This window comes from Pituophis catenifer, unplaced genomic scaffold, assembly GCF_029215685.1.
Source record: "Pituophis catenifer annectens isolate HBS135680 unplaced genomic scaffold, rPitCat1.0.hap2 SCAF_12, whole genome shotgun sequence".
Taxonomy (NCBI): Eukaryota; Metazoa; Chordata; class Lepidosauria; order Squamata; family Colubridae; genus Pituophis; species Pituophis catenifer.
Genome location: NW_027256892.1, coordinates 16,508,572 through 16,533,512, shown reverse-complemented (window position 1 = coordinate 16,533,512; position 24,941 = coordinate 16,508,572). Strand labels below are relative to the sequence as shown.

At 43.5% G+C, this 24,941-nt stretch overlaps 1 protein-coding gene across 1 annotated transcript in view; it reads right to left on the bottom strand.

Annotated features, from left to right (window-relative positions):
- FLI1 (Fli-1 proto-oncogene, ETS transcription factor) overlaps nucleotides 1-24,941 on the bottom strand; it is a 97,716-nt gene that overhangs the window by 3,805 nt on the left and 68,970 nt on the right. The window contains exons 5-7 of the mRNA XM_070952193.1: nucleotides 17,080-17,148; nucleotides 2,580-2,645; nucleotides 436-498 (exon numbers count right to left, since the gene is read on the bottom strand). Of these exons, the coding sequence (XP_070808294.1) occupies nucleotides 436-498; nucleotides 2,580-2,645; nucleotides 17,080-17,148 (198 nt within the window). The remainder of the gene's footprint in view (nucleotides 1-435; nucleotides 499-2,579; nucleotides 2,646-17,079; nucleotides 17,149-24,941) is intronic.

Sequence of the window (24,941 nt, the reverse complement as noted above, 5' to 3'; positions counted from 1 at the left end):
TCTATAAATATTTTCTTTTTGACTTGTGCAGTATACAGGTCCTCAATGGAAGGCAGGTTGATAGTAATTGTTTTTTCTGCAGTTCTAATTATCCTCGGAAGTCTGTGTCTGTCTTGTTGGGTTACAGAACCAAACCAGACAGTTATGGAGTTGCAGATGACAGACTCAATAATTCCTCTGTAGAACTGAATCAGCAGCTCTTTGGGTTTGAGCTTTCTGAGTTGGTGCAGAAAGAACATTCTTTATTGAGCTTTTTTGATGATGTTTTTGATGTTAGAATTAATAGATTAATAGATTAATATTAATAAATATTAATTAATGAATTAGAATGAATAATCCCAAGAAGTGTTTGGTTATAGTTTTTGCAGCTCCCTGCTACAGGTAATCCTCAATTTACAACTTCATTTAGTGACCATTCAAAGTTATTATTATTACCTGGTTGGGGTCTTTGTTGTTCTCCATTTTTGCTTACATTTTGTGTCCCTCCTAGAGGAGGGCCTAGTGAAGCAAAGAAGAAAGGTTAGGTTAGGAAAAAGAAGGAACGGGATACAGCAGACCCCAAAATAATATGTATGTCCTTTAAATTCACCAATATTTATTCTAAAAGGAGGTGAAGTTCACTGCACTCTTATGACATTTCCACAAACTCTATTTTCTAACATACCCACCCACGAACCCATTATCCTTCGATTGGCATAGAAAATGAAACCAGAATCTTTCCAGTGTTCAAATTGCAACAGCAAAAACTGTGTGTGTCTATGACTATGGGAATGTGTCAGCGGTGGGTTGCTCCCGGTTCGGTCCGGTTCTATAGAACCGGTAGTAAAACCGGCGGGAGGCTCCACCCACCTGCCATGATGTCATCATGGGTGATCTGTGCATGTGCAGAAGGACGGGCACTCCCGCTGCGAACCGGTAGTAAAGGTAAGTAGAACCTACCCCTGGAATGTCTGTGTGTGAACAGCAATAGCAATAGCACTTAGACTTATATACTGCTTCATAGTGCTTTACAACACTCTCTGAGCGGTTTACAGAGTCAGCATACTGCCCTCAGCCACCTGGGTCCTCATTTTACTGACTTCAGAAGGATGGAAGGCTGAGTCAACCTTGATCCAGTCAGGATTGAACTCCTGTCAGTGAGCAGTCAGACTGCAATACTGCATTCTAACCACCATGCCACCACAGCTCCATGTTGGAGAGTAAACCCTCAAAGCATCGTATCATATTGTTAGCAAAGCAATAGCACTTAGACTTATATACCGCTTCACAGTGCTTTGCAGTCCTCTCTAAGTGGTTTACAGAGTCAGCATATTGCCTCCAACAATCTGGGTCCTAATTTTATTGAACTTGGAAGGATGGAAGGCTGAGTCAACCTTGAGCAAGTCAGGATTGAAATGATGGCTGATGGCAGAATTAGCCTGCAATAATGCATTCTAACTACTGCACCAGCACAGCTGAGATAGCAATAGCACTTCATATTGCTCCATAGTGTTTTATACTTCTGGGAAGTTTACAAAGTCAGCATCTTGCCCTCAACAATTTGGGTCCTCATTTTATCGACCTTGGAAGGATGGAAGGCTGAGTCAGCCAAATTGCAGGCAGCCGGCAGGCAGCAGAAGTAGCCTGCAGTACTACATTCTAACCACTGCGCTACTACAGCTCTTAGTCTATAATTCTCAAGGTCACTTAAGATGGTCCTGAACCGTGATGTTGAGAAAAAGGTGACAGAAATACTGCAACAAAAGACTCTGGTTCTTTCCAACATGACAAGCTGAGATCACAGAGCTCTCTTTATGAATCTCTAGGGAACTTTTCTGTTCTTGAGATATTTGGATATTTATCCAGAAAAAAATAAAGTGCCAAAGGAAAGGTCTCCAGCAGGACCTCTACTGCCATTTGATTTTGCTTCAAGACCGGTGTAGATCAGTGTTTCTCAGCCTTGGCAGCTTTAAGACGTGTGGACTTCGTCTCCCAGAATTCCATGCTGGCTGAGGAATTCTGGGAGGTGAAGTCCACAAAATTGCCGTGGTTGAGAAATACGGGTGTAGAAGATTAAATTAGTGTGGACAATAGTATGAGAACACCATCATTGATAAAAAGTCTGTAGAGATTCTCAGTCATCCAGGTTATGGTTGTCCCAGAGATGCTTTTTCAGGAGGCAACTGGACTTTCTTGTTTTTTCTTTGAAGACATTTTGCTTCTCATCCAAGAAGCTTCTTCAGCTCTGACTGGATAGTGTGGAATGGCAGTCAGAGCTGAAGAAGCTTCTTGGATGAGAAGCGAAAAGTCTTCAAAGAAAAAACAAGAAAGTTCATTGATACCAACTACACAACATGTTAAAATTTTAAAACATGACTTCTCCCGAAAACCATCCCTCGGCCTATCAAGGCAAAAGGTGTATTATTATTATTATTATTAATAATAATAATAATAATAATAATAATAATAATAATAATAATAATATTTATATACCTCCCTACTCCCGAAGGACTCAGGGCGGTGAACATCCAGAAAATAAAATACATATAATACAAACATTAAAAACCATTTAACGTTTTTAACGTATCAGAGTAACTCACTTTTATTGTGGCTGGAATTCAGATTATTACCCCATCCTGATCTTCGAACAGCATCATAGGAGTTCTCTAATCATAATTAAAAGCAAACAAAAGAGAATAACGATTAATTGCAAATCATGACATTTGATGCTTAACAATAATTGAGAACTATCTACAATAGTGGCCAAAATTGTGGAAACCTTTTGGGAAAAGTATATTCTCTAAAACCAGCTAATAACACCACTTTTTTTTTTTTTTTGGAGTAGTACCATAAAATTATATACCAATGGAAAGATAATTTAATCAAGAATGTAATGCAATAATGCTTATGCAGTATTTGCTATTAGAATAGCAGTTACAGTTTAAAGAAGAAAAGTGAAACACGTAGAAAAAAACAAGATATACAAAAATGATCACCATAGAAAAAACGAGATATACAAAAATGATCACCATGTCAGTTAATACTTAGTTGGGTAACCTTTAGCATGAATTACAGCCTTACAATGTCTTCCCATGGAGTGAACCAAGACTTTTAGTTCTGCAGCTGTTATCATGTGAAACCAAGATTGAATGATGGCTCCTATTAACTGGGTTTTATTGCTGGGTCGCAAGCAATAAGTAACAAGTTTCTTTAGTCAGCTCCATAGATTTTCAATTGGATGAAGGTCTGGGCTATTCCCAGGCCATTCCAGCAGTGGAATATGATAATCTTAAAACTCAAAAAAAAAAGTGGTATTATTAGCCATTAAACCTCAAAAATACACACTTCCCAAAAGGTTTCCACAAGTTTGGCCGCTACTGTACAAGTCAAATGCTATACTTTTGTTAGAAAATCTACAGAAAGAAACCTATTTCATACGCCGTTGCTGCCTGGAATTCTGGTGTTGGTGTTGAAGGAGGAAGATTGCCATACAGAATGAGAGGTTGCCAAGGAAGTTAAATATTCATGATGGATTTGGAAATCTAGTACAAATGTGACAAACTAGAAGATAAATTAAAAGACATGATGTCATGGATGGAAACTATTCAAGGAGACATCCAATCTAGAACTAAGGAGAAATTTCCTGACAGTTAGAGCAATTAATCAGTGGAACAACTTGCCTCCAGAAGTTGTGGATGCTCCAACACTGCTAATAAGTTTTTAAGAAGAGATTGGGCAACCATTTGACTGAAATGGTTTAGAGTTTCCTGCCTGAGCAGGGGGGTGGACTAGAAGACCTCCAAGGTCCCTTCCCACCCTGTTATTCTGTGTTATTCTGTTAACTACTGGCAGTAGATGCCAGTGAAATAGGCAGATGAAGCAGGAACCTGGTTTGTTTCAAAACAAACGGTTGGCATTGTTGCACCCATCATAGACCACAAAACAGATGACATATATTCCAACTATTACAAAACTTTTCAAAATCAAGGAGACCATGCCAAACATGATTGTAAGATGACAGATCTTTCGAAGAAGGAACATGTCCCAGCAGTTCTTGCTAGCAGTAGAAGTACAAGGCAACCATTGTCCTCATAGCTTGCCTTGAGGGCTTTATTTCTTTCTTATTTATTTATTTTATACACAGCCACCCAATTCAAACAATTTGACTTTTGGTAACATGCAAGAAAGATCACCCATAAAAAATGCAACTTGAAAAAGTACAACAGAGCTTAAAAATCAACAGAAAGGGAGAGCAACCAGTTTAAACTCTACCGCAAATCATTTGATTGGGACTCCATTCAACCTGCTTTACTAATGGCCCTTCTTAGGAGTGTACAGTCTTTTGAGACAATATTTGTTCTAGGTCAGTGATGGCTAATCTTTTTGCCATCATGTGCCAAAAGGGGGGGGGGGTCATGTGCACATGTGCCAGCACCCATAATTCAATGTGCCCTGCTCCCCCACGCATGCGTGTGCAACCCCCTGTGCTCCTCCTGCTTTTGGCACCCTGGGACCGGAAGGCCCGTTTTTCACTCTCCCCAGGCTCCAGAACCTTTCTAGGAGCTTGGGGAGAGTGAAAATGGCCTTCCCCATCCCCCGGAGGCCCTCTGGAGACCAGAAATGGCTTGTTTGCCGACTTCCGGAAGGCCCAAAAATCAGCTGGCCATCCCGCGCATGCCCACCGGAATTGATCTAGGGCAATGCTTGCATGCCCACCGATATGGCTCCACATGCCACCCGTGCCACACGTGCCATAGGTTCGCCATCACGGTTCTAGGTTGACATGTGGTTTGATGAATCAAGATTTTTGTCCTGATGTGTTTAACTACATGCAGACCTGATCAGAAGTGGTATTCAGCTGGTTCAGAATGGTTTACTCGAACTGGTAGCGGAAATCGTGGCCCCAGCTCTATGCCATCCTATTTAGGCATGTTTTTGAGGCTGGGCGCATGCACAGAAGGCCAGGCACATGCATGGACATGCGTGTGCTCCCATTTGTGAACCAGTAGGGAAAGTAAGTGAGTACCACCCCTGGACCTGATGGTTTTTGAATATCTCCAATCTAGCAATTGAGTACACAAACACACAACCACTGAATACCAGTGGTGGTATTCAGCCAGTTCTATTGGGTTCGGGCGAACTGGTAGCAGCAGCTGTAGGTGGCTTTACCCACCCACCTGGATGTAATCACATCCCATTTATCCACATTTTTGATTCTCAGCGTGCGTGCTCACATTTGCGAACCGGTAGTGAAGGTAAGTGAATACCACCCCTGCCATAAACTCTCTCTCTCTCTCTCTCATACACACACAAACACAATTTGTCTATTAAATAATCACAGATTGGACTCAATGCAAGAGCATTTCCCAAAATTCTGGAAGTTGAAGTCCACATATCTTAAAGTTGTCAAGGTTCAGAATCACTGCTCTAGACAGCGGGTCTGAAGTGCCTTCCTTAGAAAGCAGTAGCTATTCTGGAATTTATTTTTTTATATTACAGAAGCGCCAAAGGGATACAGTGGCCCACCAGGTGCACTTAGGACAGGGGTGTCAAACTGTGTCATGTGCAGGCCACGCCCACCTCAGCTTTGCGAATGGGAAAAACGTCACCTGACGGCAACATGATGCCACGAATTTGACACCCATGAGTTAGGAGACTCACAAGCCTGGATAGATATGTTATTGCCTGCTCCCTCGTGTGTGACATTTAAGGTCTGCGTCCTATAATTCCAGAAATAACAATTAACCATCAAGCTGAATAGCTATTGACAGCTTGAAGCTCTTTTTAAAACCATCTCAACTGTTGACTGTTGCCACATCTGGGAGAGAATCCATGGATTGCAAATTCTATCATTTCCCTCATGGAAACGATGGAACGCAATATGGCTATTCACATTGTTCCCCGAGTGAAAAAGAAATAACCCTTAAAAAGTACACGCAAATGAAATGTAATGAAAGAGGGTTCCCTGAACGGAAAAGACACAATATTCTGCCTAAAATACCAATTCAGATTGATGATGGTGGCCTGCCCTATGGAACTGTGCTTTGGATTAAGATTTTTTTTTTAAAAAAAATGGACATCTGGAAAATGCGCTTTGCTTGTGCATCTTTCCAAAACATCAACAATAGTTGCTCAGATGAGCCAAGAATTTTCTTCCTTGCTATCTTCCCCCTCCACTGCAAATGAATGCAATGTGTACAGCAGTACTACTGAAAACCTTCCCTCCTCGCTCTTGCGCAATTGTACTTGAAACACAATGAGAAAAATTGAGCCAAGGAAACCATCCAGAGATTTGGCTTTTATTTAAGTTGCTTCATTTGCGAAAATAATAATAATGATGATAATGCTGTGCTCATGACTTGGTCCTCGGCAGTTCCAAGAGGGCCTTCTGACTTCCTAGTTTAGCCTAGGAAGTGAAACAAAGCTATCAGTCACCTTAATTTCAACAAAATTCTCTACAAAATGTCTATGGAGATTCTCATTCATGGAACACCAGGTCATGGTTGTCCCAAAGGTGTTTTTTTCGAAAAGGTAACTGGACTTTCTTGGGTATTTTTTTTTCTTTGAAAATGTTTGCTTCTCATCCAAAAAGCGTCATCAGAATTGAGGAAGCTTCTTGGATGAGAAGCAAAACTCATCAAAGAAATAGCCAAGAAAGTTCAGATGCCTTTTGGAAAAAGCACCTTTGGGACTCTCTAGAAAATGTTGTTTTAAGCCAGTGGTGGGATTCAAGTAATTTAACAACCGGTTCTCTGCCCTAATGATTTCTTCCAACAACCAGTTCACCAAACAGCTCAGAAAGTTAACAACCGGTTCTCCCGAAGTGGTGCAAACTGGCTGAATCCCACCACTGTTTTAAGCTATGAGATCTATATGTATAGATCCGGTATAAATGGTCACAAGGCATAAAGAAGAGAGAGTTGAGTTATTGTCCAAAGCCCCTGGAGGCTGAATGAGAAGTAATGGATGGAAACTAATCAAGGAGAGAACCAGGAGTGAAATACTACTGGTTTGCTCCAGTTTGGGTGAACCAGTAGTACCCGTGTTTCCCCGAAAATTAGACCCTGTCTTATATTTTTTCTGAACCCTGAAATAAGCGCTTGGCCTTATTTTCAGGGAGGTCTTATTTTCGGGGAAACAGTGATGGTACTCCTCTTGCCTTGTTACCTGATTTCCAGCTCTGTGTTTAAATATTTTTGGGGAGGGCTTATTTTTTGGGGGGAGGCTTATTTTAGCGCATGTGCTCAAAAGCCCAATTAGGCTTATTATCAGGGGATGTCTTATTTTCGGGAAAACAGTGTAATAAAAAGTACCGGTTCCTTTGAACTGGTATTTCTAACGATCAGCTGTGCAGCGGGGTTTAGCTTTGCTAGAAAGCAGAAAATCCTAAAGCTAAATCGTGTGCCACAGCTGATCCCCTCCTCGCTTCTACTTACCTTCCCAAGCCTCCTTTTGGCACATACTGTGCATGCATGTACACGCAGCATGCACCAAAAGGAAGCTTGGGAAGGTAAATAGAACAGCGGGTGGGGGGGATCAACTGTGCAGCAGGGTTTAGCTTTGCTAGAAAGCAGGAAATCCTAAAGCTAAATCGTGTGCCACAGCTGATCCCCTCCTCGCTTCTACTTACCTTCGCAAGCCTCCTTTTGGTATGCACTGCGCATGCACACGCAGCATGCATTTGGTGCACAGCATGCATGCGTGGCCAGCGAACCGGTAGGAAACCGGTTCGGATTTCACCACTGGAGAGAACCAACCTAGAAATACGGAGAAATTTTCTGACAGAACAATTAATCAGTGGAACGGCTTGCTTTCAGCAGTTGTGGGTGCTCCAACGCTGGAGATTTTTAAGAAGAGATTGGACAGCAATTTGTCTGGAATGGTATAAAGTCTCTTGCTTGAGCAGGGGTTGGACTAGAAGACCACCAAGGTCCCTTGCAACTCTGTGATTCTGTTACAAACTAAATTCCATAGATTCATTTTTTTTTTTAATTTGACTTATATGCCGGCCTTCTCCGGAGACTCAGGGCGGCTTACAATGCGTTAAGCAATAGCCTTCATCCTTTTGTATATTTATACAAAGTCAGCTTATTGCCCCCACAATCTGGGTCCTCATTTCACCTACCTTTGAAAGGATGGAAGGCTGAGTCAACCTTGAGCCTTGGAGAGATTCGAACTTGCAGTAATTGCAAGCAGCAGTTGTTAATAACAGTGCTTTAGTCCACTGTACTACAGGCTCTTAATTTGCAAGAAAGTTTTGGAGCCCCACTGGAATGATAGGAAGCATCAGGAGTTGATTAACCTTCTAGTATATGGTCCTTTTGTAAATGGCCAAGTCCATCATAGAAACATTTTAGCGAACAAGTCCTTCAATGGATGGATGTCAATAATCCAAATATGCACCTAGTTTCCAAAAGGTTTTATTTATTTATTATTTATTAATTCAATTTGTATGCTGCCCCTCTCCGAAGACTCAGGGCGGCTCACAATGCATTTAAAATCATAATAAAAAACATTTAAGAATTAAAAACATTAAAAACATTAAAACTCATTCACACCATTCATGGCCGGATCTCTTTGGATCGCAAGAGCGAGATCAACGGTCCCAGGCCTGCCGGAAGAGCCAGGTCTTCACCACTTTTCGGAAGGCCAATAGGATGGGGATGGTCCAGACCTCAGGAGGTAACTGATTCCAGAGAGCTGGGGCAGCCACAGAGAAGGCCTTCCCCTGCGGGCCCGCCAGCCGGCCTTGTTTAGCTGATGGGACCCAGTTAGGTTGCCCACTAACTGCTGCTGGGCCATCACCTTTAGGCCTGCAAGTGTATGCTATAAACAGATTTCTGCAGAAGCCACTTGGAGCTGTATGCATGCTTGGTTGTAACGCAACCCGTAGGAAAGGAAACTCCAAATCTCAATTAATAAATGCTCTGTCCTACACATTGGCAATTAAAATCAGATTACAAGTTGGATGGAAACGACCTCGTAGACAACCCTCATTCTGTCAAGGACCTAGGAGGACTCATCTCAAATGATCCAAGCCCCAGAGCTCCTTGTAAAAGCATTGCCCAAAAGGCATTAAGAGTTGTTAACCTAATTTTGCAAAGCTTCTTCTCCGGTAACATTGTATTGCTAACTAGGGCATACAAACTTTTGCCAGACCAATTCTTGAATACAGCTCATCTGCCTGGAATCCACACTGTATATCAGAAACTAATACGATTGAACGGGTCCAGAAGTATTTCACGACAAGAGTCCTCCACTCCTCTGCTCACAATAAAATCCCTTATGCCACCAGGCTTGAAATTTTGGGCTTGGACAACCTGGAACTGTGCCGCCTGCGGTCTGATCTAAGCATAGTACACAAAATTGTCTGCTACAATGTCTTATCTGTCAATGATTTCTTCAGCTTCAACCATAATAATACACGGGCAAATAATCGATACAAACCAGGGGTGAAATGCTCCTGGTTTGGACCGGATCGGGCTATCCGGTAGCGATTGTGGCAGGTGGTTCGGAGAACCGATAGCAATCGCGATGCGTGGCTCTGCCCACCTGCCCGGGTGTCATTACTTCCTGGTTTAACCAGGAAGTAATGTGTTTTTTACCCTCTGTGCATGCGCAAAACCTTTTGTGCATGCGCAGAGGGTCTGCGCACACAAGTGACACGCATGGGCAGTGTGTGCACTTCCGAACTGGTAAAGAAGGTAAGTAGATTTCAATCCTGATACAAACTGAAGGTAAACCATTCCAAACTCGATTGCAGAAAATACGACTTCAGCAACCGAGTGGTCAATGCCTGGAATGCACTACCCGACTCCGTTGTTATATCCTCAAACCCCCACAGCTTCAACCTCAAACTGTCTACCGTGGACCTCACCCCATTCCTAAGAGGTCCGTAAAGGGAGCGTGCATAAGCACACCAGAGTGCCTACCGTCCCTGTCCTACCGTCCCCATTTATTTGTATTCATTTCCTTCGTTTATATCCATGTTCATATTCATACCTGCTATCTTGTACATGTTTGACAAACTAATAAATAAATAAACAAACAAACAAACAAATAAATAAAAGGAGAGCATCCCACTACTATGTGGGGAGAAGAAACCAGCCATCTGGAAACACGTTTTGCCATCGCTGTATGGAAACTGCTCAGCTTGCTCTTAAGACCTTTCGGAAGGAGCAAACTTACAAGCGAGGCAGTTCATAACTCTGCACATGTGCAATAAAGCAGAGGTTGGGGGTGGGGAGAAGCCTCCTTATTTTGCTAGGGGAAAAGGAAACATAATGGTGACTTAGAAAGTGGCCCAGACATGCTGTCAGGTTCAATTCGGAGAACTGGAGCCTGGTGCTAGGACAACACTGGTTGGTTGCCATCCCCTTGTGAGTACGGGTTTCCTGCCTGCTGCAGCTCATAGACAAGGAATCTTTGTTATAACAGAGCCTTCCCCCCCTTTTTAAAAAAAGTTCTCTTTTTGGGAGGGAAGGGGGGGTGAGAAAACATACGGCCACCCCTGAAGAAGGTCAGCAGGAAAGCAGACACAACATTAAGTCCGGAATTTCAAAGGAAAACATTTTTTAAAGAATCCATAAGAGCAAGCTACTGTCTTTCCTTTGAATCATAAACTCCCCAGTTTGGACTGCAGAATCATAATAAAAAACAAGCAAAAGGGAAAAGGGGAAGGAAAAAAAAAACCCAGTTGGTGTGTGTGATTTCCCACCCCCTTGCAAAAATATTGTAAAATAGAGGCAGGCTATATTGTTATTAGAAGAAAACGAAGATGCATATTAGCACCCTGGAAACACGTAAGGACATGTATGTACTTTAACATAGAGTAGACATTCTTTCTGATCAGAGGGCCTAAAGGTAAAGGTTCCCCTCGTACATATGTGCTAGTCGTTCCCGACTCTAGGGGGCAGTGCTCATCTCCGTTTCAAAGCCGAAGAGCCAGCACTGTCTGAAGACGTCTCCGTGGTCATGTGGCCGGCATGACTCAATGCCAAAGGTGCACGGAACGCTGTTACCTTCCCACCAAAGGTGGTCCCTATTTTTCTACTTGCATTTTTACATGCTTTCGAACTGCTAGATTGGCAGAAGCTGGGACAAATAAGGGGAGCTCACCCCGTCATGCGGCATTAGGGATTCGAACTGCTGAACTGTCGACTTTTCGATCGAAAAGCTCAGTGTCTTAGCCACTGAGCTACTGCATCCCCAAAATTTTTAAATACACAATGTATTATTGGAATGTACTGGGTTTTTTTTTTCTCCAAATGAACAAATGGTTCTAGGAATGGTTCTTCCTAAACGAAACACAAAGGCATTTAATTTCCAGTTTCTACTTTGCAAAATGAAACTTGAAAAAAAGCAGTTGGCCTCGTTCACCGAACTGTGGTTGAAACTCATCAGCGTGGTCTTAAGAGGGCCCTTATTTATAGCCAAAGCTCCTTCTATAAATTGGGAATATTCATTACACCTCTCACACATTGGTTGGTGGAATAAGTTAGAAATAAGAACAAAACCATTATTCATTAAACTATAACAGCCAAAGCTTTATCTTCTTCAACATCTAACCAATAGAAGATAAGTGGATAACTCTGTGTGCGTTGCACAAAACACAAAATCATCCATTTTCTCTTCAAAAGTGCCTTTCAACAAAGAACTTGGCATAAAACACACAACGTGGAATCTTAGAATGCGAAAGTTAGAAATGACATAGGAGATCAATTTATCCAAATTCACCCAGGACCGGAATCGTCAACCAGAATGCTGGGTGTTAGAGAATTCATATTGTTGCAAGACACTATTCGTAAAAGTACAAGATAAAAGTTGGGTAAATTGAAGCATGGCGGCACTTGGGGGCTCTCACTGTGACTGCAATTGCTGAGGTTGTAAAGATTTCCTGCCATGGTAGGATAGGAAACGCAAAAACTTCAGAATAAACCCTGAATATGTTTATCATTTTAAAAGAAAAACAGCAAAGTTCCTATCCTGCAGAAGGAAATTGAGCCTTATGGTTTTACTCCTCTGTATGATGCAAACCTTTCCCATACTTTGAAAGCCTGTGATGGCCTTGAAGCCTTAAGAAAAGTATATCAGTAAAGGAGAATATTTGTAGCTCAGGGTTGAAATGAGGAATCTTTGGTGCTCTCTGAGCTTTGTTGTTTTCGTGCAGACCTTTCATTACTCAAGGTAGGTTAACATCGTCAGCCCTAGTAGTGAGTGGGGTTTGCTCTCAATTTATATTCTAATGGCTTGTCCTATCAGTGTTGTTGGGAGTAGTCTTGAAGTAGTTCTTTGGTTGAACTGTTTACTGTTTTAGCTATTGTTAACTGCCAAACAAGCTAATAGTAAACAGCCAAACAAACAAGAAAATGTTGGATAACCATTTATCTGAAATGGTGTAGGGTTTCCTGCCTAAGGAGGAGGTTGGATTAGAAGCCCTTCAAGGTCCCTTCCAACTTTGTTATTCTATTCTAGCCCAACTAAAGTTCTAGCCCAGGGATCAGCAACCTGTGGCTCTGGAGCCGCGTGTGGCTCTTTTATCCCTCTGTTGTGGCTCCCTATCGCTGGTCAGCTCCACAATTGATAGGACTTTCAGTTAGGAATGGTAGAGGAAAAAGCATGCCAGTCTAGGAGGAGACTCTATGGTGGGGGGGGGAACCGGACTTCCGATCAGCTCCAAAATTCAATGGGGGGCTTCCGGTTAGGACCTTTGTGGCTCTGAGTGTTTAAGGTTGCCGACCCCTGTGCTAGCCCAACTAAAGAACTTCCATGACTAACACCAACACCGACAGGGCAAGCCACTAGAATATACAAAGAGTTGGAAGTCTCTGGAGATTCTCAGTCATTCAGGTCATGGTTGTCCCAAAGGTGCTTTTCAAGAGGCAACTGGACTTTCTGGTTTTTCTTGGACTTTTCGCTTCTCATCCAAGAAGCTTCAGAGCTGAAGAAGCTTCTTGGATGAGAAGCGAAATGTTTTCAAAGAAAAACCAGAGAGTCCAGTTGCCTCTTGAAAAAGCACCTTTGGGACAAAAAGTTGGAAGGGACCTTGGTGGTCTTCTAATCCAACCCTCTGCTCAGGCAAGAAACCCTACACCATTTCAGACAAATGGTTGTCCAATCTCTTCTTAAAAACTTCCAGTGTTGGAGCATCCACGACTTCTGGAGGCAAATCGTCATCCACTGATTAATTGTTCTAACTGTTAGGAAATTTCTCCTTACTTATAGGTTGCTTCTCTCCTTGATTAGTTTCCATCCATCCATTGATTCTTGTCCTGCCTTCAGGTGGTTTGGAGAATAGCTTGACTCCCTTTTCTTTGTGGCAACCCCTGAAATATTGGAACTCTGCTATCATGTCACCCCTAATCAATACAAATTGAGAATAAACCCCACTCCTTAGCACTGATAATGTTACCTAGTTGGGTAATGTAATGTCTGCAGGAAAACAACCAAGCTCAGAGAGCACCAAGGACCCCTGGATTCAAAATGTTTCTCATTGCTACACTAAATCATAGTTTTGGCTACACCAAGCATATTCTTAGGGACGCCTCACCTCCTGAATCTCTCTATGGGTTGAAAGTCTGCGATACTATCACTGAACTGCCAAACTCGGAAAACTGAAGCAGACTTATTCCCGTTAAAACCAACTAAACAGATAGGCTCCAGCCATTCTACTCAGAGCCTGGGGAATCTCCTTTCATTTATAAGAAAATTGTTTCTCGGCCAAAGAAAACTGGATGATTCTCATTAGAACAATCCTAGTCTCCAAAACAGATGAAGACAATTTGGACCAAGGTGCCCTACTCTGGAAAACATAAGGGTATTTGTTGGCGTGGAATCATGGCCAATGTCCAAGGAGGTTGGGCTTGATTCCAAAGGAACCTGTTGCAGGAACTTCAACTCAGATTAATGTGAAGGCCGGCAGAGACTTTCTTAGCGGGTCCCTGAGTAAAACCACAGCTTTTAGGACTAAGTGGATATGTTTAGTAAATAGAGTGCTAACTGTGAATGCTGATTAATAACTGAGCCAGCCAGGAAGAGATATATATCTACATCTACATCAATGCATGCCACACATACTTTCTAGAGTTTTTCTCAGGATTATGGTAGTCTTAATCTGAGGAAAAGTGATAGGCCATTTTTTCATGCATCTTGCACGGAGCCTGAGCTTCTACAGTCCCTGCTGTTTGTCATCTTCAGAGTTTTCCTTTTCCTTATTGCATTTCTAGGTTGTCCAAGAACCACAGCTCCCTGGCCCCCTCCACAAACTCATTAAAATGTATAATGCCACACAATAATGATGCGGAATCGAAAAATAACTATATTGGGGAAAATGTGCACTTGGCAGTTGGAGCAAATATAAGGTCCCAATTTGCTAAGCTGTGGAAATCTTGGTTGTAGAGCTGAATACCAAGTTATTCTTATTTTCACCACCACGTTATTCTGCTTTTTGATTTAATACAGGTGCTTACATGTGTATGGAAGAATGAAGATAGCAATGCCTAATTCATTCAAGTACCGTAAACATTTACGTGTATAAGAGAGGAGAAAGCAAATTGGAAAGTTTTTTTTTTTTAAAAACGGATAGCACTTTTTAAAAACTACAATTAAGCTTTCTGTAGGAAACTCATTTTCCCATTACTTTTTTATTAGAGGTGTAGAAAGCTGGTTATTAAGACCAGCTGCCTGCAATTTACTGCTGGTTCGAATCTCGCCAAGGCTCAAGGTTGACTCAGCCTTCCATCCTTTCTAAGGTAGGTGAAATGAGGACCCAGTTTGTGGGGGCAATAAGCTGACTTTGTATAAATATACAAAAGGATGAAGGCTATTGCTGAGCACATTGTAAGCCGCTCTGAGTCTTCGGAGAAGGGCGGCATATAAATCAAATTAAAAAAAAAAATCTGGAATATTTTACTCTATGGTAGTAATGCGTAATCTACTGCATTTAATAATGGGAAGGAAGGAAGGAGAAGAAGAGGAGAAGAAAAGGGAAAGCAGGGAGAGACGAGGGAGGAGAGAGGAGAAGGGAAGGAGAGGGAGAGGGAAAAAGGAGAGGGGAAGAAGAGGGATGGAAGAAGAAGAAAGGAGGAAGGGAGGGACAAAAGAAGGAGAAGGAGAAAAAGAAGAAGAAGGAGAAAGCGAAGAAGAAGGAAAAGACTGAGCATGCTATTGCAAGCCAGTCAGCCTGGCATATTATTTTCTTCTCATGTTTTTCATTGTTTTAATTGAACGTTTCAAAAGGAGAAGAAAAGCTATATTCGCTTTTGTCCATGAACGGAGTGTCCTGGAAAGCACTACATGAAAAACAAACCAAAGCCGGAAGTATTATCTTTATCGGATGAGTTTTCTCTCTCCCCTCGGCCTCCCGTCTTCGGTTTAGAGGGGCAGCACCTGCCCGGCTCCAAAAAGCACGAGAGCCAAGCACTCAGGCAAGCTCGCTGGGGTAGAGTGTATTTACCGCTGGCCGATCGAAGCGCTGTGCTTTTCGCTTTGTTCGAACAGCCCTTTGGGTTTATTTAAATGGGAAACTATTCAACAGGAGAGGCGGTTGCACAGGGCTGGACTCCAAACTGTTTCATGGCTACCTTGCTTCCCCCCTCCCCACCCCACCCGCCCCGCTTCTGAAATCTGGGGCTGCTCTAAGTGGCAAGAGCGGTAGCAGGAGGGAGCCGGCAGCTCAAGTGGGCAATTGCTTTTGGAAATAAAAGCAGCACCTGCAACATGCAGCATTGATCCTCGGGGCCTTGGCGCACACGTGCGTTTCTGTCTCTGGAGCAGATGGCTGGAGGGTCAGTGTAGAAACTGACAGCACCCTCAACCGAGGCTGAACTGAAGCCTTCTAGGAACCATGTAGATGCTGTGTCCTCCCAACAGCATTATATGACGTTCACTCGTCTCTTCACTCACTTCTCCACCCCACTGATTGACCTGGCAAGGGGCTATCATTGCACTCCGTGCTTTCTTATCTCTATCCTCGCTCCACTGGCAGCGGTCAAGAAAACGCACATCATGTCATGCAGTCTGAAGGAAAGATCTCTTTCATTGGCTGAGACATGATGCTGCTTTCAACCAAAAATGGTCAACTTATATACTGTGACTGAAAGGGACTCCTGAGTTTCTTTCTTTGGGATCCATGGGGATTGCTTTCATGACACCATTGAACTGTCCTGTCCTGTCCTGTCCTGTCCTGTCTGATCAGCCAGCCAGCCAGCCAGCTAACCTACCTTCCTTCCTTCCTTCCTTCCTTCCTTCCTTCCTTCCTTCCTTCCTTCCTTCCTTCCTCCCTCCCTCCCTCCCTCCCTCCCTCCCTCCCATAGCACTATCACTTAGACTTATATACCGCTTCACAATGCTTTACAACCTCTTCTAAGCAGTTTACAGAGTCAGCCTATTGCCCCCAACAATCTGGGTCCTCATTTTAACTACCTTGGAAGGCTGAGTCAACCTTGAGCCTGGTGAGATTCGATCTGCCAAACTGCTGGCAGCCGGTGATCAGCAGAAGTAGCCTGCAGTACTGCACTTGAACCACTGCGCCACCGCGGCCCATCATCTATCATCTATCATCTTTCTATTATTAACCAGAAAGAAGAAAAGAACAAAGCCTATTCTGATAAACCAGTAGAATCATAATATTCCCTGTTATGCTCAATATGCATACATGGATTCACCATTGTGTTCACTTAACAACTGCCACAAAAAAATCAGGTCTGGATGCCTCTACCTATGACCATCATGATTTATGATGGAAATTTTGGTCTCTATTACAGTTATAAGTTGAGGAGTACCTGTATGTCGCTGTCACATTAGCATATATTTTTGTCCATATTTTCATCATAGAAAGACATATTTGCATACAATTTTATCTTCTATACTCCTTTATATTAACACAGTACAATATTTTTGAATATTTGCAGGCCAACTGTACTGAATTACTCATCCATTCTGTCATTATACCTCCATCTCTTCCATGATGGAGTCCTTATTCTTTGGGGCCATGGATTTTACAGCTACTTTGAACCACTTTCCTTGGTATTCTTCCCCAAATCAAGCCACTCTTCATTAAAGACAAACCATGATTACTATGAGCAAATACCAAGAACTCACCTTCTTTGGTATTGACGCGAGGTGGTGGATCTGGGTGGGTTGGTGTGTTGTAAGACAGCAAGGAACTACCTGCAAAGAACAAACAGAATGAATTTAGTCTGCAGAAATTGCATCCTTCCCTGGATCAAGAGTCTTCCCCAAGGTCACTCATGCTTCGGTCTTCTCACAGGTTGATTATTGCAATGTGTTCTATAGACCACTCAGCTGCTATGGCTGGTTTCAGAGGACAGTAATAGAAGCAATGATGGTTGCTTTTTGATACAGCAGGGGTGGGGGTTCGCAGGGGTTCAGGAGAACCTCTAGCTAAGATTCTGTGCAGTTTGGAGAACCCCCAAATCCCACTCCTGGCTGGCCCCACCTGCCTACCTGGCCCCTCCCCTCCCAGGAGTCCCCACATGACCTGTTTGGATTCAAGTAAGTGCAGGACCTGTGCGGAGGCTTGGGGAGGGTGAAAAATGGGCCTACCAGAAGTTCGGGAAGGCCTGAAATAGTCCTGTTTCCAGCCTCCAGAGGGCCTCTGGAGCTTGGGAGGTCGTTTTCGCCTTCCTGGAGGCTCGAGGACAGCCTCCGGAGCCTGGATAGGGCAAAAATACCCCCCTCCACTGTGGTGCAGGAGGCTGACTAGGCCACGCCCACCATGGCCACACCCACCCAGCAACCGGGCAGAGAACCCCTTGCTAAAATTTTTGAAGCCCACTCCTGTGATACACCCATGTAAAACCTCTCTTAAGAAAACTGTTCTGGTTACCAGTGATCTTCCAGATGCAACTCAAAGAGCTAATTACCACCCATGTTTTTTTTCATGGTGTAGAACCTTGAGAAACTGCCTCTATCCCATTATTTCTGCCCACCGTGTAAGATCAACCATCTGATAGTGACAGCAGTTGTAACATCTAAGATGGGTTATAAGGAACTTCTTTAGAGTCCATTGTAAGTTCAAATGGTCATTAAACATGGTCATGGGTTGACTATTTTATGTATCTCACTGGCTCAGGGTTGACTCAGCCTTCCATCCTTCCGAGGTGGGTAAAATGAGGACCCAGATTGTTAGGGGGCAATATGCTATTTAGTATACTGTCTTTGGTGTAAGCCGCCCAGAGTCCTCAGAGAGTGGGCGGCATAGAAATATGACTAAAAAAAAAATAAAGAAATAAATTTTGTAGAACTGAAGAAATCATATATGTCCTTTCCCTTGAAGATGAAACTCAATTGGACAAATTCTAGAAGACAAGGTAGTTAGGGAATATACTTCTTCTTGGCCTATAGCACTGCAAATTAGAAGCTCATTAAGATCAATGCCACTATATAAAGCAGGGGTGGCAAACTCAAGGCCTGCCTTAGATCTGGCCCATGGGGCTGGCCTGGAAACAGCAAAGGACCAGCCTGCAGTGGTTCTGCTAGTGAAAATTGAGTTTGGGGGGGCCACGTGTGCCCCCCTTGTGCCCCGTTTTCAGCCACAACGGCCTCTTGCAACCTTCTGCCAGAGAAAATGGGGTCCAGAGGGGCCCCGCACGGCCCTCTCGAGCTCTGTTTTCATTGGCAGAGGACTATCAAAACAAACTAAAAGGAAAGCAAAAGGAGAAATGCTTCCCCTTTTGCATTTCAGCATGAAAGAAGGGACCGGAAAGGAGAAAGGGAAAGAGGAAAGACAAGGAAAAAGATGGGAAGAGAGCATGGAAGGAAAAATAAGGAAAGAGGGGAAGGAAGAAGAAAGGAGAATGAAGAGGGGAGGAAAAAGAAGAAAAGGAAGAAAGGAAAGGAAAGGAAAGGAAGGAAAGAAGGAAGGAAGGAAGGAAGGAAGGAAGGAAGGAAGGAAGGAAGGAAGGAAGGAAGGAAGGAAGGAAAAGGAAGGAGGGAAGGAGATTATAATGAGAGTGAGTGAGGGTCTCAGGGAAGTCCTGCCTTAGCACTTGGCCCCCACAGCTGCCTCTGACACAAGTCCCATGTCACGCCCACCGTGGCCACTCCCACCATGGCCACGCTCCCTGGCCACACCCCTACCCCCAGCCCTCTGAGGTCAAACACAACCCTGATGCAGCCCTCAATGAAATCGAGTTTGACACCCCTGACATAAAAGGAGAATCCCTTTGATTATGGAAAGCCACTGTTGAAGAAGAAAGCCTGACCTCCTCTCAAATCCCCCATCCAAAATCCAAGGGTGACATAGCAACATGGGGCTTCAACCATGGGACTTTTCAGATCACGCAAATAGGCTATGAATCCACCATTAAAACATCTCAAATGGAATTCAGGCCATCTTAAAACATGAATACCTTGATTGTTCCAATTATTTATATTAGCCACAGCTTGGAAAACTGTACCCTATACTTTTTTAATTCAAAGGGTATCAACAGCCATGGTTGATAACAAGGATAGGCAATTTTGAAAGCACATCACAAAGATAAAACACTTCCTGGGAAGCTTGGCCAGGTACAAAACACCTATTTCCTGGTTGTTGTTGTGCAAAGTCGTGTCCAACCCACCGTGACCCCATGGACAACTTTCCTCCAGGCCTTCCTGTCCTCTACCATTTCCCGGAGACCATTTAAGCTCACACTGACTGCTTCAGTGACTCCATCCAGCCACCTTGTTCTCTGTTGTCCCCTTCTTCTTTTGCCCTCAATCTTTCCCAGCATTAGGCTCTTCTCAGCCAAAGTAGTTGAGTTTCCTCTTCAGGATCTGGCCTTCTAAAGAGCAGTCAGGGTTGATCTCCTCTAGGACTGACCGGTTTGTTCGCCTTGCAGTTCAAGGGACTCACAGGACTCAAGTCCATAGTTCAAAGGCCTCCATTCTTTGGCGCTCAGCCTTCCTTATGGTCCAACTTTCACAGCCATCCATTGCAACTGGGAAAACCATAGCCTTGACTATACACACTTTTGTTGGCAGGGTAATGTCTCTGCTTTTTAGTAAGCTATCTAGATTTGCCATAGCTTTCCTCCCCAGGAGCAAGCGTCTTTTAATTTCTTGGCTGTAGTCCCCATGTGCAGAGATCTTGGAGCCCAGGAAAATAAAATTTGTCACTACCTCCATTTCTTCCTCATCTATTTGCCAGGAATTGAGAAGGCCAGATGCCATAATCTTAGTTTCCTGGTAGTCAATGGTAAATTTGCTCTGATGCTCACCTCCTTCAGAAGCTCTCTAAAATCCTAAAGTTTTTTTTTTTAATTCTTGGGCAGGAGGGCAAATTTCCAAACAAAATTTTGGGCTAGAGCAACATGAAGGACCCCGATGAGATTTAAGTGAGGCACAAGAGCATTTGTATAAATAAAGATTAAATTAAAGGGCTGGTGTTTGCTTGTCCATATACAACCGTCTGTTTATTTAAAAGAATAACAGAATAAAGGGCCGTGGTGGCAGTGGTAGAATGCAGTATTGCAGGCTAATTCTGCTGACTGCTGATTGCCAGCAGTTCAACAGTTCGATTCTCACCGGTTCAAAGTTGACTCAGCGATACATCCTTCCGAGGTTGGTAAAATAAGTAACTAGATTGTTGGGGGGAAAGATGCTGATTCTGTAAACTGCTTAGAGGGGGTTGTAAATCACTGTGAAGCGGTATATAAGTCTAAGTGTTATTGCTATAACAGAGTTGGAAGGGACCTTGGAGGTCTTCTAGTCCAACCTGCTCAGACAGGAAACCGTATACCATTTCAGACAAATGGTTGTCCAATCACTTCTTAAAAAATTCCAGTGTTGGAGCATCCACAACTTCTGGAGGCAAGTTGTTCCACTGATTAATTGTTCTAATTGTCAGGAATTTTCTCCTTAGTTCTAGATTGCTTCTGGCCTTGATTAGTTTCCACCCATTGCTTCTTGTCCTGCCTTCAGGTACTTTGGAGAATAGCTTGACTCCCTCTTCTTTGTGGCAGTCCCTGAAATATTGGAACACTGCTATCATGTCTCCCCTAGTCCTTCTTTTCATTAAACTAGACCTACCCAATTCCACTAACCATTCTTTATAACTATAAGATATTTTTTAGTTATGCCAGATGGTGCAGGAATCTGGGCAAGAACCCCAGTAGGCATCACAAGAGGTCTATGAAACTGGGCAAAATAGAAGAATGATGTCTATAGTGGCTTTCTAAACCTATATCCCTGGCATTTTGTACATTATTTTTTTTTGTTCTCAAATAACTGTGAGAAAGCAAATTTACGGCTGACACATTTTCTGGCAAATTCGAGACAGATCCTCATTCCCGGTGCTCAGCATGACGAATACCAGTTCCCCTGGCAAAGTCCAAAAGCTTTCCAGAGATTAAACAAGCTGTCTCTTTGCAGCTCAAATGTGGACGGACACATTGGATGGGGACGGGAAGAGGAAGGTAGGCACGACAGAAAGGAAAAAAAGGAGGAAATACCCACATCAAGGAGCAGTCAAATAAAACAGGCTCTACTTTTGCTGAGCGAGTGGAAAAGTTGCCCTGAGTTTATTGGTTCAAGTTCTCACCTTTGCCCAACGGTCTGACATTTCTGGTGGGAACACCAGAACCGGAGAGGAAAAAATGTGTTTCCTATTAAGAGGTTGAAAAGAAAGAGGCAAGAGAAGACAAATTGGGGTAAGTGGGGGGAGGGGAGGGGGAACCAGACACAGCAAAATTTGCCAAATATCAAAGTCAACGGAAAACCCAGATCTGGAATCTTTATTGAGCAAGCTTGCAAATCTAAGCAAGAGCAATGCCACAATCGATCAATCACCCGATGCCTGAAGTCACACCACATTTGGGGACATTTTTGTTACTAATTCCAGATAGGTGGAAGAATTCGTGAAAGAGACTCAGGGATGTGGGGTGTGTATGTACATTCTCAGTTGTATCCTAATGTTTCAGTATCTAAGTCCTGGTGGAAGGGAGGAAGGGAGGGAGGAAGGAAGGAAGGGAGAGAGGGAGGAGTGGAGGGAGGGAAGGAGTGGAGGGAGGGAAGGAGGAAGGGAGGTGGAGGAAGGAAGGGAGGGAGGGAGGGAGGAGGGAGGAAGGAAGGGAGGGAGGGAGGGAGGAGTGTAGGGAGGGAAGGAGGGAGGAAGGGAGGAGGGAGGGAGGGAGGAAGGAAGGGACGGAGGGAGGGAGGAAGGGAGGGAGGGAGGGAGTAGTGGAGGGAGGGAAGGAGGGAGGGAGGTGGAGGAAGGAAAGGAGGGAGGGAGGAAGGAAGGAAGGAAGGTTAGCTGTCTGTCTGTCTGTCTTTCTGTCTGATCAGACAGGACAGGACAGGACAGTTCAATGGTATCATGAACACAATCCCCATGGATCCCAAAGAAAGAAACTCGGGAGTCCCTTTCAGTCACAGCATATAAATTGACCATTTTTGGTTGAAAGCAGCCAAATGAAAGAGATCTTTCCTTTGGCCCGCATGACATGATTTATTTATTTATTTATTTTATTAAATTTATTAAATTTCTATACCGCCCTTCTCCCGAAGGACTCAGGGTGGTGAACAGCCAGAAGATAAAACACAGGAAATACAAAATGTGTGATGTGTGTTTTCTTGGAAGGAGGGAGGGAGGGAGGGAGGGAGGGAGGGAGGAAGGAAGGAAGGAAGGAAGGAAGGAAGGAAGGAAGGAAGGAAGAAAGGAAGGAAGGATCTTCTATTTTATTCTTGCTCATGCAAAGTTGACTATAACCAAGGAGCCACCCAACATCAGGAAAAGAAGTAGTTCTTGTTTTTGAACACACACACTGCTTTTGAAACTTCCATTTTATTTATTTTTACAATACACCTGCTGCCAATTAAAGCCAGCTTCTTATATAGGGGAGGGAGAAAGAGGATACCTTAGAAGAGTTCGTGCAAATAATTTTATACGGGTTTTTTTTTCCCCACCAAAGGGCTGAAAACTTTCAACTTTCCTTTGAGTCAAATCAAAACTCTCTGATCCCACCGTTCAACCCTGAGCTACAAATATTCTCCTCTGTCAAGACTGAAGTATCCCTAACATTCCTTCTAACAACTCAAATAAGGAACGAAGCTCCTGAGCCAGTGGTGGGATCCTCCCGGTTTAACAACCGGTTCGGTGATCGTGCGCTTCACTTCCATGTTTCTTTGGAGGAGAAACACAGCTAAGGCGTGGAAATCTGCTCTGCCGCGTGAATCAGCTGAGATCAAGGTAGGAAAATAGCATGGCGGGTGGGCGGGCCCATCTGATCAGCGGGACAAACCGGTTCACGCCCAGCTGATCGTCGGAGCTACTGGTTCGCCTGAACTGGTCTGAACCAGTAGAATCCCACCCCTGTCCTCAGCACCTTCTGCATTCAACTCAGCATTCAATAACCCTAGGAAGTTAGGCCTGGAAAAACAATAAAATTCCTTTCTAAGGCATCGCATCACAAGGCAGTGACCCAGAAATCCAGAAACCAGACTGTCATTAGGCCAGGGGTCGGCAACCTTAAACACTCAAAGAGCCACAAAGGTCCTAACTGGAAGCCCCCCGTTCAATTCTGGAGCCGACCGGAAACCCAGTTCCCCCACCATAGAGTCTCCTCCTAGCGCTGCGTTCTTTTTCCTCTGCCGACCGGAAGTCCGGTTCCCCCACCATAGAGTCTCCCTCTAGCATGGCGTCCTTTTTCCTCTACCTGTCCTAACCAAAAGCCCTATAAATTGTGGAGCCGACCGGCGACAAGGAGCCACAGCAGAGGGATGAAAGAGCCACATGCGGCTCCAGAGCCGTGGGTTGCTGACCTCTGCATTAGGCAGATGTAAGAACAGCTGCTTGGAAAGAAGTTGTTTTCAGTAGCCTCCTTGGCTTATAGGCAGGTTTTAATGAAGAGAAGACTCCATATAGATCAGAGTATCCCAGTGACAGCCAAGAGAGAACAATGGGACGTACGGCCATCTCACTCTTGCAAAGCAAAAAAAGAGAGTCTCAAGGGAAAGGCTTCTTCACAAGTTTGCAAGCTGTTGCATTGGGGCTGAGAAAAGAAAACACCAATTAAGTGATGCTAGGGAAATGATGCTGGTGTGAAATCAGCCATCCATGGAATAGGGACAGGGTGGAGTATTCAAGCAAAATACGTTTGAGAGAGACAGACTGAAGAAAACGTTGCAGACTGACAATTGATTTTTGAGTTGAACTCAAATAACCTGTTTGCATTTCTCCTTTCTCTGTCTTTTTGTTCCTCTTTTACCAAACAAAACAAGACTTCCTCCCTAACCCATCTGGGTATATATATATTTTGTCTTACTTTGTGGCTGGGCATAAAGGGAAATACATCTGCTCTGCATACAGAAAGTCTACCCGATTAATTTTATCAGTTATAGCCAACGAATCAATTACACCTCTCTATGTGCTTGTCTGTTGTGTGTATATATAGCTATAGCAGTAGCACTTAGACTTATATACCGCTTTACAGTGCTCTCTAAGTGGTTTACAGAGTCAGAATAATTTCCCCCAACAATTTGGATCCTCATTTTACCCACCTCAAAAGGACGGAAGGCTGAGTCAACCTTGAGCGTGGTGAGATTTGAACTGCCAAACTGAGGCAGCCGACAGTCAGCAGAAGTAGCCTGTAGTACTGCACTCTAACCACTGCACCACCGTGGCTCATAATTTTGAACAAGCGTTTATTTTCTCTATTTTTTAGATAAAGCTTTTATTTAACCAGGTACTCCTTTAGAGCCAACCTACATAGGAGGCTGTAGCATTTACTTATTTTTTTTAAAAAAGCAGCAAATTTGTGCATGAAAATAAATTACAATCAATCTTTGATTTATGACTGTAACCGAGTCAGGAATTACAGTTGTAAGTCATGTCGGTCATTAAGCAGGTCACCACGTGATCATGACCAATTTTGGATGCGTGCAAATAATTTATTTTCTACTATATAATCACTTCTCCAGGTTCTGCAACTTTCTTGCCTTTCATTCAATTTCTAAGCATA